The sequence below is a fragment of the Ornithodoros turicata genome, chromosome 5, assembly GCF_037126465.1.
Source record: "Ornithodoros turicata isolate Travis chromosome 5, ASM3712646v1, whole genome shotgun sequence".
Lineage (NCBI taxonomy): Eukaryota > Metazoa > Arthropoda > Arachnida > Ixodida > Argasidae > Ornithodoros > Ornithodoros turicata.
The window spans coordinates 6,549,324-6,568,023 of NC_088205.1; the positions used below are offsets into that span (position 1 = coordinate 6,549,324).

At 46.2% G+C, this 18,700-nt stretch overlaps 2 protein-coding genes across 7 annotated transcripts in view; one reads left to right on the plus strand and one right to left on the minus strand.

The window, feature by feature from the left end:
• LOC135393833 (uncharacterized) overlaps positions 1-18,700 on the minus strand; it is a 366,589-nt gene that overhangs the window by 159,983 nt on the left and 187,906 nt on the right. For 3 of the 5 annotated variants that reach the window (XM_064624137.1, XM_064624136.1, XM_064624135.1), the window contains one exon: positions 8,772-8,879. The exons of the other annotated variants lie outside the window; for them this stretch is intronic. In XM_064624137.1, the coding sequence (XP_064480207.1) occupies positions 8,772-8,879 (108 nt within the window). The remainder of the gene's footprint in view (positions 1-8,771; positions 8,880-18,700) is intronic. 5 annotated transcript variants of the gene reach the window in all.
• The window catches only part of LOC135393832 (uncharacterized), a 260,444-nt gene that overhangs the window by 48,790 nt on the left and 192,954 nt on the right, over positions 1-18,700 (plus strand). The gene's annotated exons all lie outside the window — the stretch shown is intronic.

The following is an 18,700-nucleotide window of genomic DNA, read 5'->3' on the forward strand; positions in this document are numbered from 1 at the left end:
CGCTGGTGGGGGAAGCCAATTAGGAGCCGTCGTGGAGGAAGGATAAGGCATATCTGCTGACACTAGAATGCCGTACGTTAACATAATTAATCGGCGAAAGATATTGAGAGTCGGCATAAAGTTTAGGCAAAGTCGGTGCTTATTTAGTTGCGCATAGAATAAAATGGTGCATTATTTACCGCACAAATAGCGACGCTCATTCATTGAACAGGTTGAAAGGCATTGAAAAAGCAGTGAATTTATAGCCGTGTTCGACCCAAGTACGTCAGTTTAAGCCCCGCCCTACGCTTGTGCATATTGGCTGCAATAGCTAGCCGCATCATTATACGTCAGGACAAGTAGCACCAGCTCCCGTGGCTCAGTGGTTAGCGTGCTGGCCATGTCACGTCGAGACTGGGAGGTACCCGGGTTCGAATCCCGGTGCCGGCTGTGCTGTCTGGGGTTTTTCCCAGACGCTTTCAGACATATGTCGGCACAGTTCCCTTACAAGTCGGCCCAGGACGCACATTCCCCCAGGGCGTGAGTCGTGACGTTGCCCACATACGTGAGGCCGACAACGGCAAGCCCTATCACCACCACCACCACCACCACCACCAGGACGAGTAGCGCACCCACACAGAAACTCTATGAGCCCTATCAGGCGGTACCTACGGTAGATCTCCGGTGGAGTAGCTCTGAGACGGATTGAAATTGCGTGGCACTCTTTGGTTGAACACGAAAATAGCTACTTCACCAGCGGCAGGCTCAATACTGCGACATCATATTTGAAAGGTGATCTTGCAAGCCAGCAACAACAACTATGTATAATTGACGATGGGATGGAAAGATTCACTGCAACAATTACAAGCCAATCACTTGCACGTGTTTGTAATTTTTGTACATACATGTTTGTATTTGTAATTTCAAAGATCTATCCCCCAACTTGCGGGTTCTATTTAGGACGCTTCCTGGGATCTCAAAGATTTCATTTCAAGCTAACCCATAAATCCGGAGAAATATAAACCTCCGCCAAACACGCCGAACATTCCCTACCACTTCATAAAGGCCGAGAGATACAGCCATCTTTCTCGCCGCTGTAAATCGAAAGACAGAATCCATAAACGAACTTCTTGTCTCACATTTTTGTTCCTATCGTACCCACTCTCGTGTACACCCACAGGAACACTTGTTCCCAGGTTTTATTTGCGATACACTCGTAAATCAGTGCCGAAACGTATCCTTTCAGAATCCTTGTACATTTCGAAAAAAACGTCCAAAGAATCCCTCCATCAATCGAAATACTGCGCGGCTCCATAACACCCATATACGTCTTGCAGTGCCCGACAAAGAAACATCAACGCGTCAAAACGCCGCGGGTCAAGCACTCCATTATAAGAAAGAAAGCAGTTTCAGGCGAAAAGAAAACACTTGGTAACACGAGAGGACATTCGCAGATACGTTCAAACGCAGATTCACCGATACATAATGCCCAAGTCCTAAAATAAGCGCCTCCACTCCGAGCAAGTGCACACAAAGTTGCTCTTTTTTTTTTTTTTTAAAGGCGATATTCGTCCTGTTTACAATAGCGTCTATACGACTATCCCCTTTCTCAAAGTAGCTCGGCTTGGTAAGAAAATCCCCCGACTTTAGTAAAAAGAACGGGATGTCTAAAAAGAGTATTTCGGAAAGTGGCTTCCGTTTGACGTCCTTTACACAAAGGCGCGCGTTATATGCTGCGTTAACTGTTAGCTCTACGCAGGAACGTCGTACTAATCTGCTATATACTCCTAAAAGCGGTGTAGTATAGCGTCTCGCCGAGCAGAACATGTGACTCGGGAGAGCCCATGCAGAAACAGAAAGATGATGCTGTTCACACCGAGATCGCCCGTCCTGCCGTTGCCTGCTCTATCTTGCGTCTTCTGTTACATGCGCTAAGTCTTTAAAAAAAACGTAAAAATCATTAAAGGGATATTTCGCTCCCTCACGAAACTGGACAAAACGTGCTGTGTGCGATAGACAATGAACAACTCTAGGTCAATCCCTTTCGTTCGAAGTCGACGTATTTTCGTGACGCTTTGTGACATTGCTTCAGGGCTGGCGAGAGGAAGCCGCATCTCGATGCCAGGGAAACGGACCGCCCTCTCGACGTCACATGTTCACGCGTCACCGGCTCACGCGTCATTCTCCGATGGAAAGCCTACTTGCGTGGTTCTCGTTGCTTCCAGATGCCTACAATAAATCATACCGCTCGATCTTGCACGATCAAATGGACGGACCTGATAAAGTTCGAAATGCACTGTCGCTCAGGCTTGCCTATCATGGAATATGTACTGTCGTCTGCAACAGAAATCAACGAATCGATGCTTGGAGAGAGAACTATCCTTTTAAATCAGTTAAGACGCTTATTTATGGCGTGCATCATTACATCATGCAAGCATTGTTTTTGCACGCCAGAGCACCGACAAAAAAATAAAATAAAAATAATATTTTTCTACTTGGCGCTAAGTCCCTGCGCGGATGAGCTTTTTGACATCCGCATCCGATCCGCAACGACGACCAACTTCTACATCCGCACCCGACCCGTTAAATTCGCGTCTTCCACAACAACAACAATAAATGAAGGAGGAGTGAGGAGTGATGATGACATGGGATGTTACCCCGTGTCTGTGTTGCTTCTTCCATAGAACGCTGAGATGGTTCAGTTTCTGGGCTCCATATATCTAGCTAATTTTCTAGCAAATAAAATTTATTTCTCGTCGGCACAAAATAGCACAGAAAAAAAGAAAAACTGATAATAAAAACTGTTGTCACCGAACTTCGTCCACACGGGCGACTCCCTCTCTCGTGTTCTGACTGTATGTCTATTGTTTTTACGTGCCGGCACCACGTCATGCCTCTGTCTAATGTCACGCTAAGGTACTCAAGGTACTTGCAATGAGGTTCGAAGTGCAGCGGTGCCTCATTGACGAACAATGGATACTTTTGGAATGAGCGTCGGACGAATGCCATGGCAACGGTGTTAACAGGGGAGACCGATCAGCCTCGGTCGGCAAGGTATTCCATAATACCAGGGGCGTTCAAGTCAAACCGGGACTTTTCATTTTTCGCAAAACTAAAATGAACTTACAGGCGTGAAATAAGTTTTATTTTTCAACGTAATCCCCAGCTGCACTAATGCACTTGTCCCAGCGTGTCACAAGAGCTTGTACGCCAGCCGCGTAGAAATTCTTACCGGCGCGTAGCAGCCATGATCGGACCGCATTCTCGACCTTGTCGTCGCACCTGAAGCGGCGGCCCCCAAGTAACGCCTTCAGTGGCCCGAAGAGATGGAAATCGCTGGTGGCGAGGTTTGGACTGTAAGGGGGATGTGGCAGCAACTCCCAGCCAAGTTCCTGTAAGGTGCGTGTCGTGAAATGCGCGGTATGCGGGCGTGCATTGTCCTGTATAGGAGGAGGACTCCTTTGGTGATGAGGCCCGGCAGGTTTTGCTTCAGCGCCTTATGCACATCTCTGAGAACCTGGCAGTAATATGCACTATTGATGGTGACAGGCAGAAAATCAAAATGAAGAACGCCAGCCTTGTACCAGAAAAAAGTGGCCATGACCTTACCCGCAGACGAGGTGCTTCGGAACTTCTTGGGAGCTGGTGAGCCCGGATGCTTCCACTGTTTTGATGCGCGTTTAGACTCAGGAGTGAAATGCTATGCAACTCAAACGCTTTGCTGCGGCTAAGTGTATCGTGGCCATACTGAGCCTGAGGTCTTCTGTGAATTTCAGATGAGTTTACGCCTTCATTCACGAGAAACTTCATGACAATTCGCTGTTCGATGTGCGCGCTCACCTCGTTGTCGGCCATCTTGTCCAGCACGTGTCTTCTGTTTTGCACAAACTTTGGACCACCACGTGGTGAACGGGGAGGCCTGTCGCGTGTGAAAATGACGAAAAAGAAGTATAGAGTCAGCCATTTGCACACTCAGGAGACAGAAAGTCCCAGTTTGACTTGAACACCCCTCGTAGAACCCAACGCGCATTGTAACCGGCGTTGGACAGTGTCTCGACGGGTGGCAGAGGTCCATATGCAGATGTCGTCTGCGTACAGAGTGATGCGGGTACGATAACAACAACAACAACTAAATCATGACTATGGCCTGGGGTGATTCACCGCTTGAGAGCAGTACCCTACCCCATTACACGAGAAGCATGAGATGTGAAATATGAAAATGAAGTTATGTGCAAGTCCAACTCGAACTCCCGTCGTCTGGTTGCGCAACGCTATACGTCGCACAAAAGGAAGAAGCACATGAAAGAAGCGCCAATGGTCCTTGAGATGCAGGGGTGGACCCTACAGCGTCTGGAGCAAGCCGGTAGCCAAGAGGAACTCCAAGAACATCAGAAGTCCTCGACGGTGTTGGACATGGCTCTGACATGGGCCAAGAATTGCAGCCAGGTTGAACGTCTGCCGGCTAGCACCACTCAGCTGAGCACAGAGTTGCCGCCTCTCCGTTTCGTAGAGCTTACATTCGATTAGGACGTGCTCAATGTTCGCTTCAACGCCACATTTGGAGCATAGGCAACTGTCACAGTATCCGATTCGGCACTTGAATTGGGGAGTGAAGGCAACGTTGAGACGAAGCCTGTGCAGGAGGGACGTGAAACAGCGTACGATAACGAAGCTGGGCGGGAAGCGAAGCCATTATAACATTAAAAAGGAGATGACTCAATACACTTCCCTGTGCGGAACACCACGACGGACGGGATGGAAAGCGCGGTGTCACCTTCCGTTGTGCGCACCAAGATGTGTCGGTCTCGTAATGGCTCTATAGCAAAGTGGTGGTGTTCCTATACAGTAGCAACATCACCACCTGCAAATAACCATTGAGTGCTAAATATCAAAGTATCCGAAGGCCAACGCTCGCCAGGGGCGGAGTTCATCCCTGTGTTGCCCTAGGGATTTTCTAGGAGCTACTTAGTAAAGTGCTCGTGCATGTAGCATCTTATCATTCGGAGGAGCCGCATCAAAGAGAATCCTGAATGATGATATCCGCGAGGGGCAAGGTCGGAGCTGCTCGGTCCCCTATATACTTCTTAGTCCTTCCATCTTAGAAGAACTTGCTCGCGTAACGCGCTCAATTTCTGCGCAGCCCATTTAACTTGGACGTATACGCAGATACATATTCCATCATTAAAGCAGTACCTTCGCACTGCACCGTTCCAATCGCCGCACGTATGCACATTTGCTACACCCTCCACATGTGGTTTTCTGAAGCCTAAAGCTTTTTTCGGCACCTAACCCAACCCAACCCAACCCAACCCAACCCAACCCAACCCAACCTAACCTAACAGCAATGCACATAACAGCAATGAACGGTGTGCTAAGCGAGGCCGCGTACCATTGAACAAGAGGTGGCATACGTCACCGCAAGCGTGGAACGTATTAGGCCAGGAAATAGCGGCTGTGTACGGCGCCGTTGTGTAGACACAGTCACGGCAGACACCACCACCGCCATAATGGTGCCCATAAACAACGCGGTGCGTGAATTAATAATTAGCCGCCAGGGCGCCTCGCTTTCTTAATCATCCTAATGATCATCGTCGTCAGAAACTGCCTCAATTTTCCACTCCTAATGCGCTTTGGGTGAAGAATTCAAAGGTGCTTCTCTTTTTCTCTCTCACCCTGTTTATGTTCGCGACGCTCGTGTTGGACTAGCATGGTTTATGCGTTCTCGTATCAGCGTTGCGAGAGTGAACATTACAGTCGTTGTAATGCGCTCCAGTTTATGGGCAATGTACACGGAACATTTAAATGTTCTTGATAATTCTGATAAATGGCTCGCATTGTCAAAACACCGTGCGGAATAAGGTACGATAGTGCGCTTCTTCTATATAGTGTCAGTACTCAGGAAGACGGTATACTTCTGGGAGCCGCAAACCAGAGCTGATGATACAAAAAGCGCGTTTTGAGCTACCTACACTGTAAACTTTTTAACACCTTTAAAGGTGTGCGCTATGAACATTCAACCTGGTTGCGTAACATTGCATCTCCAGGGTGATATTTTACAAAATTCGGAAAGCATTACTAAAGATCAAGTGGCAGCGCAAATCTTGCTTTCATTATGTCTTGGATATCGTAGGTACGAGCTAATGCACATATGCATCGCTATCGATAATCGAGCACGCGCAAGTGTCTACAATACTGTTGAACAATGTTGAGATATTGCAAGACTGAATTTTTGGAGGACAGACAACACTTGAGTAAAGAAAATTTGTGCGAAACCGTGCTCCATTATGGTGTTACGAAAATTACACCTAAAAAGGCGTGCGCCATGCACGCTATTACACCTTTAAAGGTGTGAAAAGATTTAGAGTGTAAGAGCCTAAAGTGGCCACAAATTCGTAAACCTGCCCTTGCAAACGTTCCGGCCAAGGATATACAATAAGATGCTGGTAGAGGGAAGCACTTGGCATGAAAATAAGGACGATGAGAAAAATAAATGACAATACAGCGACGGAATGTTTGCGCACAGCTCGGTTATTTGAAGTAACACACGCGAGGCACGTCAGGCTTACAAAGCGACTGGTAAGCAAAAAGAGCGGGATTCCTGCAAATAAGAGCGTTTCTTCGAAATAAACTTTGTTTTCCTGATCGAAGCATGTCGAGTTTCCGGGAAACTCAATTACGTCCTCGCCCATTTCTTATTTTCACGCTGTCACTGTACAGAAGCGATTTGGAAACAGACGTTGCAAAACATTTGTATTCTCGGATACAACGAGAGGAGAGTTTCAAAGTGAGTGGAAAAGTACGGGAACGTCGATTTCCTTGCTCTATACTGAAAAGAGCGGGAAGAAGAACATAAGGCGAAACATCGCAACATATACGCCGGTAGGTGCCTGCATCTATGGGTTAAAGCTAAATTAATGCAACCGACTATTAGGCTAATGACTACCCTTTTTTTTCTTCTTCTTCTTCTTCTATCACACTAATCACACCACATCAACCAGCTCCCATGGCATAGTGGTTAGGGAGGTCGCTTTCCACGCCGAGACTGGGAAGTGACACGGGTTCGAATTCCCGCACCGGTCGTGCTGTCTCGGGTTTTCCCAGCAGGCTTTCCAGGCAAATGTCGGCACATGAAGTCGGCCCAGGACGCATACTAACTCCCCCACTCCTGTCCTCAGCCCACGTGTGTAGGATTCAGGATTTTTTATTTATACACACATACATCGCAAAATATAAGGCAAGACTGCCAGGCCTATAGCCTGTGATGTAGTCACCTGTAGTGCTTATAGCCACAGTCGCTTCGCAGCGCTAACACGGAATAAAAAAACATCACATCACTGGAAGCATAGGTGGGTGGACTATATAGTCTCTCCGACGAATTCTGCCACCCCCAAGCTCATCCCTCCCACTAAGAAAAAAAAAAAAAACTTACCCATACGTATGATTCAAAGCAACGGTGTGGGTAGAGTTGGTAGATACTGACACAAAACACAGCGCAGAGACACTACCCAAGCAGCACAATGTACTGAAAGTCGAGGACAATAGGGGTGGACGGTATGCGTGTCTTATCAACGGTTTTTAGTTTCCCGAGTCTGTTCAAGGCCTTTCACTTACCCGTCCACCCCTATGGCCCTATTGCACTCGACTTTCAGTACATTGTGCTGCTTGGGATACACACACGGGGAGCAACCTAGCCATTCATTGCCGTGATTGCGGATGTCGTCCTCTGCTTGAAGACACTCGTGGTGTTAGGTCGATATCGAGATAAAAGGGCCAGGGACATCTTCGAAGCTATTCAAATTCATAATAGAGGTGATAACAGTGTGAGCATGCAAACCATTCACCTCCTTTCCCATGAGATCCAGTACGCCTACTCACGTCCTGTCACTGCGCTGTTTTTTTTGTGTCATACGTATGGTGACGTCACTTCAGCCACAACACTGAAATTCTTGTTCACTAGAGCTTGTCTTGCATTTAAACTTGCGCAAAAGATGTTTCCTTGGTTGCCGCTTTGGCTTTCAGAAACCTTCAAATTAGAAACTGGCGACCGCTCCTTCCCAAATTTACAACACAGAACCCCAATAATAAAACCCCTTCCACCGTTCCCTCGACCCTTTGGGTTTACAACTTTACCTGGAATACTCCACAGAGACACGCCCCACATCCTTGATTACCGGAAGTATTTTTGTCCGAAACGAAAACCCACCGACATTTTTGCACCAGCCAACATTTAGCCCTTCACGCTCGCTGCAATGTCATAGAGTCGGTACGAGCAGAGCCAGACGCGTAATGCGAGGCGCAATTTAGGTTTTCCGCGAAACCAAATAAAATCTGTCGCTCGTAGCTCACGGTAAAAGTCTGGGAAAAGTCGTAAAATCTTGACCTGCACGGATGCCGCGGTCGCCATTCACGTTGAATTTATTGGGCGTGAATCTCGCCCTTTGTGTGGGATAAAGCGCAAATGTTGTGCCAGACTCGTTTGGCCGCGAGTCTCAGTCTTCTTATTTCGCCGCCACGTTGGAACTGAGATTGTGGCAGCCCGCCGTACATAGCGGCATTTGTTATACGCGCTCAAGCGCGCCACCCCAGGAAACCTGCATTACGACGACCCAGTGGGGTGCCACGATACCGCACCGTTAAAAATCCATCGTTTAAAATCCCAGATTTCTAAATTAAAGCTTTAATATGAAGAATGACGCAATGATAGTGTTGAATAATACATATAACTCAATGATAGTGTTGAATAATACATATAACTCAATGATAGTGTTGAATAATACATATAACTGACAAACCTCGTAGTAGTGCGTGATTTTGACGTCGGTAGAAGTCATTTTCGTGAGTAAGAGACAGGTCTTTGGCTGCCGTTAGGCTTAGCATGGCAGCCACATCATGCAGATCAGCTGAAACAGTCAGAATTTTGTTAGGTTAGGTTAGGTTTCTTGTTTTCTTGTTTATTTGTTTTCTGGTGCTACGCAAAAGGGAACCAAATCCCTGTCTGGGCGAGAACACCAGGACAATATCACAAGGTTACACGCAAAGTAACACAAAGTAAAACGCAAAAAAAAAAAACAGTTAAAGATGCACAAGGAGGGAATAAAAAAAGAGTAATGTGATCATTGCATCAACGTCCGCATTATGTTTTTCTTGAACACAGCAAGAGAAACATTAGAAAATTGGTTACAATATTCGTTGTAATACTTAGCTACTAACACACTTATCTTATCATGAGAGTAGTTAGTACTGCCAGTGGGAACTCGTAATTTATATGAATGTCGGAGAAGATAAGGCACAGAGTGAGCACTCAAACTGAAGGATGAAAAAAAGGATTCTCGATTTTCAGACACTCCACAAAAGATCATCACTAACAACTTGTAGGTAAAAAGCTGCGTCACAGTAAGAATATTATATTTTTTAAATAGTGGTCCAGAACTGACAAAGTGCCCAGCACTATCGACTGCACGAACGGCTTTTTTCTGCACTCTCAACAGGCTAGATAAATGAGTAAATGCCACCGTACCCCATATACCAACAGGCAATAATACAGGTTAGGTTAGTCTATTTTTTATTTATTTTATTTTTTGACAATTCACCACGCGATTGGGGGCTCCACACAGCTATAGGCATGCGCGCAACGCTACGCTACAGCCATTTGGGATTTTGGATATATGGGATTTTAAGCGGTGGATTCTTAACGGCTTCATTTCGGCATATCACCGACTCAGTGTGGTCCGTATATCGTAAAGTGAGGCATCAGACTTCCCTCACCTCACAAGCCACGTTAATTTTGATCTGCGTCACGCAGCAACATTCGTCGTTTCCTTTTCGAGATGAGTGAGGATGCGTCAACCAATACACTGACTCATGAAGGGTTTTCAACGGTTGCACGAAAAAAAAAAAAAAAACGCACATCCTCACTCATTTCTCGCATCCCTCTGGTCTGTGAGACACCTTTATCCAGATCGTTAAACTAAACGACAGTCTCAGCTTTTCCCCCATGAATCCTGAATGCCGCAACAAAATTCAGGCCTGCTAACTACAGACCCCTTTGTACGGTTTTGTACTTCAAAAATATCCTTCGTTCCCGAGTATACATCCTCCTCAACGTATAATGACTCTGACACAATTATAAAATAGTTCCCAGCATTCTCTCCTCGAAAGGCGACCACCTACACACTTCCACCATCACTGCTAGCCCACATTGCGAGTGAATCTAAACCATCACGAAAGCAAAAGGCCGTTCGCGGACCTTCACTTCTACTTCTTCTTCTTTGTATGGGATGACAACCTACATCGTATACCCTCTACTAAAAGCCTGACCTCTCTGACCCAAGTCCGTCCGCGAAGCGAGCGGTCATCATCTTCACGAATTTGTCGTTGCACAAAGGAGTGCGTGACTCTGCCGAAGCCCCCTCGTGCTGTCTAATGGCGTTCACACGCACCTCAAAAACCCCTAACGCTTTCGGCCTGCTCTTCCTAAACCTGCATTGTCCGCGAATTAATAGTTCCTTCTACGCCGCGGCATGAGCCGTTTTTTATCCCCCCGAGATATTACAAAATAAGACGCAGGTCTTCATAAAACTATTTCTCTTCGGTTCTTTTTATTTATTCATTTTTTATTTTTACGTTATTTGCCGCTTAACGCGCGATTTTTGTCGGCATTTTTCATTGTCGTCCCGTCTTTTATGAGGCCCCGGCGCCTAAACGAAAAAAAAAAAAAAAAATCCCAGACAACCAAACCTGCGACAAAGAAAGTATGGAAGGAAAATGATGTCGTCCTATCCCACCCTTTCATTGCCGTCGCCACACCTTGCCGCGAGAGGGAGTGATAAGGTTAAGCGCGTCAAAACAGCGTTTCAGTTCAGAGCCGTATATCTGCGACGTTTCGGACCCCAGTGCCACCCCGCGGTGAGGTGCACAAAATTAGGCCCTCTTATGGTCCTCTATTGTCCATCTGTTTTGCATGACGGTTTGTCGTATATATATACAGTTCCTTCCTACCCTCCCCCATAGAGGCGTCGCGCGCAGCTGCTATTGATAACGATTGGGCTGTCGGGCTCGATCGAGTTTCTTGTACCACCACCTCCCGTATGTGCTTGCTTCAGCCATTCTCCCCGTGTATTCAGAAAGCGCCCCGTATACGAGTCAATGAACGTGAGCGGGAGCATTGTATCTGCGTGAATGGCAAAGTCCATCTCGCGTATTCTGTTTCCCTTTGTTGGAATCTGACGTGTTGTTGTTCCGAGAATGGACGGATATTCCGCCCAACAGTCCGCGTGAACACGGCGGCAAGGTTCAACGCATTCAAGAAGCGTTCGCTTATGTGGTTGGGCGCCTGGAAGAAGACGAAAAAAAAAAAAAAAAAGAAAACTGGCTCGAGTTTCGTCGTTCCCGCCCCGGTGGTTGAGATTAGTCGATTACATTGTACGACATCCGTGAATATATTGTTATAACGGCGACAGCAGCTCGCACGATGTGTGCGTCTCCCGTGTGGCCAGCAATAAGTTACGGTGACGGGACAGGGTTTGCGTTATCGTGCACGGGATCAAACCTCCCTCTTTGTTCGGGTCCGTGGGAGAGTTTTCAAATATGGAATAGTTGGCGCATGTTCGGGAAAAAGTGGACGAACTTACCCACTATATCCACTCGTGGAGTACAACACACATCTATTGGTAACCACTACGACGTCACCAAGCAGCTGGCGTCCTGGCTGATTACGAAGCCGCCACCTAGCGATCAGAAGACAGACTAATCACCAACGGATCAACTGAGTCCCCCCCCCGTTCTTGTCACAAGAAAAAACAAACAAACAAACAAAAACGGCGTAGCTAGACCATTTTGAAAGGTACAAAACTTCCAAGTGGAAGTGGAAACGACCATAATAACAATCTGTTCTTAACAACACTGTTTCTCTAAATTTAACCTTAAACACATGAGAGTTACTCGTTCTACTAACTTCTCACATTAAAAATTTAGGCCAACGAGATACACGGTTTCACACTTCTGCGACAGCATTTCACCGCTCACGTTCGCGGGCTCCAAACGATGCAGAACAGGCAAAGAAAAAAACGGTCAATCCCCTCTCCTCGACAATCGGAAAAAAACAGGATAAAAGGCACCCGGCCAATCGCGAAAAAAAAAAGAAAACCCCGCTTCTAGACCACAAACGTCAATTCGTGAAATCCACACTTTTTTTTTCTTTCTTTCTTTCTTCTTCTTCTCTAGTATAGCGTTCTATCGTTCACCGGCGGATGACCGACGACAGTCAAGTCGGCCAATTCTTCACTTTTAATACTCCGCTGTCCGCAGGCCGTGCCAGTCCGATAAGCGGGCCTCGTCGCCAGTACCTTCTCCTTCACTCAGTTTGTCGCCCGGCTGAATGCCTCAAAAGGTTGTATACATACACACATGCAGAAGGCCCATATATTGACGTGCAACCATGGTGTGTGTGTTCGATACCAGCGGGGGACATAAATAAAGGAAGCAGTTTGGAGCGGACACCCAGAGAGCGACCGTTATGGGCCAGGGCGATAAAAATGTCGGACGCGAGTGACATAGACATCGCGCTTGTGCGAGCACTATATGTCGCCTTGATTACATCCCGATATCAGTTTTGCGCGCGCTCATGCTGCGGTATATGTGGCGCAGTGGAGCAGCGTTGGCACTCTCCGATTAAGTTTGTTTTTTTTTTTCCCTGTCTGCGTTATAACTTACGATTGAATGGGGGGTTTTCCCTCACTCTCATACATACACACTCACATTTGTTGGTATTGACACTTCTCTATTTGGAATGGACAACACACGGTACACGGACAACATCGACAACGCAGCGTATTATTCCCCATGGCGTACTGTAGTTCTACTACTAACAGATGGTGATGAACATCTAGTGACGTACCATACCGTCTCGATTTCGTAACAAACTTTTTAGAATCCTGGTGTCGCTACATTTTGAAGTATATGCACAAGGAATTTTAACGCGCGCTTCCACACGCCAATTCGCGTGCTCTACGGACCGTTCCGGCGCCAAAACGCATTGCAACTTCGTAGTAATATTAATTAGTAATAATAGGAAACGTAATAGTAATTCACGAACACGTTCCTCGCTTCCTCTTTTTGACTCTCACCACCTGCTTTGGCTGGTATCATGAAATTCCGCTTCAGTCAACCGAATGTGAACTCCTGCAGGCGCACGCACTGAAGGACGATACCGCAGTAGCTTCGTTCTCAAAGGAAAGCGAAACTTAACGCGGTACCGGTACGAAAAATCTCCACAACTTAACACTCTCACACTCAACCAGGACCCATTATCCCATTTCCACATCCGTAATCGTTCGGAACGTTACACCAGTATATAAGTATTCTCCCATTACCAAGATCGCATTGAAAACATCTTGAATAGATCCCCAATAAATCCCTCACGAGCAAACACACCTCAGAGGCATTCCCTTTGAGTGTATTTCTCCCAGGAAGCACATTAGCTTATCTCAACAACAGTTCCATCAGGTACGACGACGTCACAGTATTGTTTTAAGCACACCCCAGACGGGCTTCCCAGTATTTTTAACAGTCTTTGTACCCCGAGGCTTGTTTACTCTTCCGAGTCTCGAGCTTTAAATAAACCAGAAGAAAAGGCGCTGTTTCAGTTTGGAGCTAATTAAATTTCTAGCATATTTGTTTAGAGCGTTCGGTTACTTCGAAGGGAAGGACTCGGAGAATTAGGGCTAAATAGGGGACCGTGCCGCGGGCTGTGTGAGATCATAAACATACTTATTCCGAACCTCGTTGTGTTTCACGCTGCATACATACTCCATATGTGCCTAATTCGGAGAGATGTCCGTTATATATACTTGTGCAGGGCGAATACAGAGCGAACATGCCGCTTAACTGAATCCCTGTGCAGAATCACATCACTGAGAGGAAGCATGTGCGCATTTATGTGCCAGTCACATACCGGTGTACCAGCTCCCGTGGCATAGTGGTTATGTAAATAGTGTAAATAATCGCAAGAAATTTTTCACACGAATTTTGCCTGATATGTGTACATACGAATGGTATAGATTGTGTACATGTTTTTAGCAGTGTGACATTCTTGTAACGATAGTTTGCACGAATAACATCTACGTTTTGTTACTGTGTTAGTTAAAAAGTGTAACCTGAGCAGTTACTTGTGTACTTAAAATATTCTGAATAGGATGATCGCTTTCCACGCCGAGACTGGGAGGAGACACGGGTTCGAATCCTGTCACCCGCTGTACTGTCGGAGGTTTTCCCTGGGTTTTCCGAAGACTTTCCCGACAAATGTCGGCACAATTCCCTCTGAAGTCGGCCCAGGACGCATACTAACCCCCCCCCTGTCTCCCACGCCTTCCTGCTGTCCTCTCTCCATCTGTAAACGTCTGTACGCCGCTCATATAGCCACAGTTGCTTCCCGGCGCTAACACAGAATTAAAAAACATACCGTTGTCTCTACCTATTACATTAAATAGTAATAAATACTATTAATTATATATAAATAATTAATAATATAAATAATAAATAATTAATATAAATAATAGCAATAAATACTATTACATTACTTATTAAAAAACATACCGTTGTCTCTACCTATTACTCTCCCTGTTTCCTTCCTCATGTAATTCATCTTTACATTCGTTCAGTGTCGTCTTCTTTTTAAAATCCCGCCTTAGCGCCGCGAAGCAACCGTGGCTATGAGCGACGTATACAGACGTGGACAGGTGAGAGAGTACAGCAGAAGGGAGTGGGGGACAGGGGGGGGGGGTTAGTATGCGTCCTGGGCAGTCTTCTGGGAGAACTATGCCGACATTCCTCCAGAAGGTCTGCCAGGACACTTCAGACATCGCACAGCCGGTGGTAGGATTCGAACCCACGACCTCCCACTCTTCAGCACGACGAAGGGGCTGATGCTTTTTCAACCCAATCGGCCATAACGATGGCGACGTTTCCGTGCCCTTTGAACAAAACGGGCTGATTGAATGTTCCGGAATGCCGATGTGTTTTATGCAGCTTCTCAACCCGTTTGTTTCGTCCATTCTTGGGTACGATAGCGCTTTTCGTCATGCCTGGCACGCTAATTCACAAAATTTCAACTTTCCCTTCAATTTGGTAACACAACAACAACAACAAAATAATGACGATTTCATGGGATGTTCCACCGCGGCGGTGTAGTACCCTAACTCATTTCACGTGGAACAGTACCTGAAGCAGATGAGAGGAGAAGGAATAATAGAAAACACACTTTCATGTACATTTAGGATGGGTAGGTCAGTATCGTTGGTACGTCTCCATAAATGTATGAAGACCCCCCATCATATGTATATAGTCGCGCAGTGGTGCAGTCATGCGTATATAGTCACAGTGGCGTAGTCAGTATACATAGTCACAGTCATTCAATCATATATACATCGTAGCTTGTGCATCGTAATGAATTCTAAATAGTGCATTAGTGTGCTAGTGTAAAACGTTGAACAAATTTTCTCAAACAACACACACTAAAGCACCTGAAGCAACCTGGTGGACGACAAGAAGTCCATGAACAGGTGAAGAACCCGACGATGGAGCATAGGGGACCAATGAGTGCTGCCAAACTGAATGGTCTCTTAATGGTCTTCTTAGCGCAGGGTGTAAATGCTAGCGTGCGGGCACCTTTTGCTGCACGATCTGACTGAATTACCGAGAACCTGTTAAAGGGGCACTGAAGTGCGAAAATTTCTCCTCGCCCAATCAAAGATGCCGTTACCGTGGCAAGAGCGGAAAAAGAAAATTCATACGTTGCGTCCCACGTGATATATGAGCGAAAGAAACTGCAGTTCAGGCTTAACCCTTCTCTCCCTTTCTCAAGAAGCGCGCTCTCATGGGTCTCCGCAAACGATTTCTCCAATCATCGCGGGAGATCGTTTGAGGAGAGGCAAAGGATGAATCCCGTTCCTTTTGTGTTGGTGTCAAGGTAACGCCATCTTATCATTGCGTGAGAAATTTTTGCACTATCTCCCACATTAAACAACCACATTTGTTGTCGCACTTGCTGACACTTTGAGGCAAATGTCGGCACAGTTCTCTCTGAAGTCGGCCCCAGACGCCATCTCGCCCCTACCCCAGCAAGAAAGCAAGTGAAATGTGCCATTTCACCGCCGTTGCGCACGGTCCCCTCTTTGCGGCGTACTTTTAAATTCAATTCCTGCGATAATTATGACTCGATGGGGTGAATTAATTCATATATTGTGTATGTTACTGGCCCGCTTAGCAGTTTTATACAAAAAAACAAAACAAAAAAACGGGGTGTTAAAAATGAATTCTGTGCTACTTTAACGTATTCCTGCAACGTTGGTTTCCCCGCCATACAACGTATGCGATTACCGCAGCGGCCAGCGTTTTCTATGTGCATACTCGAGCAATTTGCATGGCTCGACGAACTTCTTGTCTGTCACACCACAGTGGGCCGCAGACGGGCGGCAAAGGAGGCCGCATACTGGCAGCGCTGTCATTGACGTAGCCCCGGCAGTTTCCGCTCTTTGACTTTACAACGGCCGCAACGTGGTTCGTGTGCCGCCAGACTCTGAATATTTTCCGCGTTAGCGTATATATTTGAAAATGCGGGCAACGTTTGCGCTTCATTCTATTCCGCCGTCGCGCGTGCCTGCCAAATTGTGTTTTCAAACTGGCAAATATGATTGCACAATAACGGCCGCTTTCGAATGTTTCGAAAAATCATGTTTCATTTCGACCGTACGAGAAACAATAACGCGTTTTGTTGCGCACATCGCCTTTGTGGCCAATCGTTGGGTTTTATTTCCATCCGTTGGAATCGCTCGAATATCTATATACTGCGCGTATGCGGAATGTGCATGTGTTTCTTCTTCGTAATATGAAGGAAAGAGATAGGACATACCGCGCTCTCTTTCTTTATTGTCTGGCTGTTTTGTTGCCCACTTATTTGAGCTTCGCTAACAGCACTGCAAATACGGGTACGTACTTACTTTCACTCGCCGTCATCTCGCTTTTTTTTTATTTCTCTTTATTATTTTTTAATGCGAGAGAGAGAGAGAGAGAGAGAGAGAGCAATACATGATGACGATTATATGCGACGATTTAATGCGATTCACGAGTGTAACATACGAAAACTAGCACAACAAATTTCCTTCATCTTTTCTCAATGCAGCAACATAGACATCAAACGTATGTCACGCTTGTTTTTTTTTTCTGAATATTCTACAACAAATAATAATAATAATAATAATAATAATAATTCGAGGCTTTACGTCGCGAGACAACTGTGATCATGACCCTACAAGTTGCCACAGTGGTCGGGTCTGTGGATTAATCTGGTCCACCTGAGGGGGTTCTCTTGAAGTGCGCCGAAATCTCGCCACACGGCATACCACATTCAAAGTTCCTCGCGGAAGACGGCGTGTCTGAGTAACTTGTGCCCCTCCGCCTAGTTGCCACCATCCCCGGCCGTTGTTTGAACCTCCGATTTTGGGATCAGCAGGGGAACACGCTACCGACTGAACGACGACCGAGGGCGGCTACAAAACAACAAATAAACAGTGACTATGACATAGATGGGTGATTCACAGCTGGAGAGCAGTATGCATTATCCCATTACACGCGAAACATTAGATGTGAGATATGAGAATAAAGTTACGGATACAAGTAATGCGCTAAAAAATGATCAGCAAGAATCCCACAAAAAAAAAAACAAAGAAAAACAGCACCCGAGCGCGACTCTTCACGCATTTCCCCAACTTCCTTTCCTTCTTTGCCGTTCTCATCCTCTCATATTAACCACTGTGAAATGGGGTAGTGTCCTGTGGCTACCACGGGGAAACATCCCATGTCATCATCACTTCTTCATTTATTGTTGTTGTTGTTTGCCGTTCTGCTTTGTTTTTTTCTTTTTTTGGAATAGCAAGCCGGCTCTTTGCCTTGCTAACTTTTCCATTCTTTTTTTTTTCTTATTAAAAAACATATACCCCCCTCCCCCACACACACACTCTAAAACTCATGCCGAAAACTCACCAAGATATCGAACTCTGTCCACGCGAACGAAGCAATGCCGAAATTATCCTCTCTGACATGCTCCGCACACCACAAACGGCACTGCGAATCACTGAAAATAATAATAATAATAATAATAATAATAATAAAAAAGAAGGCATCAAAGTGACCACCACCGCCACAAGCCCCGGTATACGCGTTGCATGACCTCTCCCAACTTGCACGCGGATAAGTAATACGATAAATAAAATAGGAGGGAAACATGGCGGCGGTGGCGGCCAAAGCAAAGGCTGCAATGCGTTCGAGAAGCCGGCAGTGCCTGTTGGGGATGGAAATTAATTTGCGGCTCCTATCCCACTTAATTCGGATGTGTGTAGCCACGTGAATAGGAATCAAGAAAAGGGGGGTGGGGGTGGGGGGTGGGGGGTGAGAAATGAAATGCGGAAGGCATCCACCCTCGCATTGCGGTTGCTAATGTTCGCCCTGTTACCCCGTAGTATATTCGGCCACAGCTTTTTTTTTTTTTTTTTCGACGCTATTTTCTTCTCTTTCGCAAGGCCGTATAAGGGTGTAATGTAGGCGTCGGTCGGGCTATGGTTTTCTTGCATCTTGTATGGCTCGTTATTTGCTTGACTTTTAGATGCGAACGAGGGGGGGGGGCAAAGGAGAGGTGATGCTCGTTGTACGTGCTGCGAATGTCGAAGCT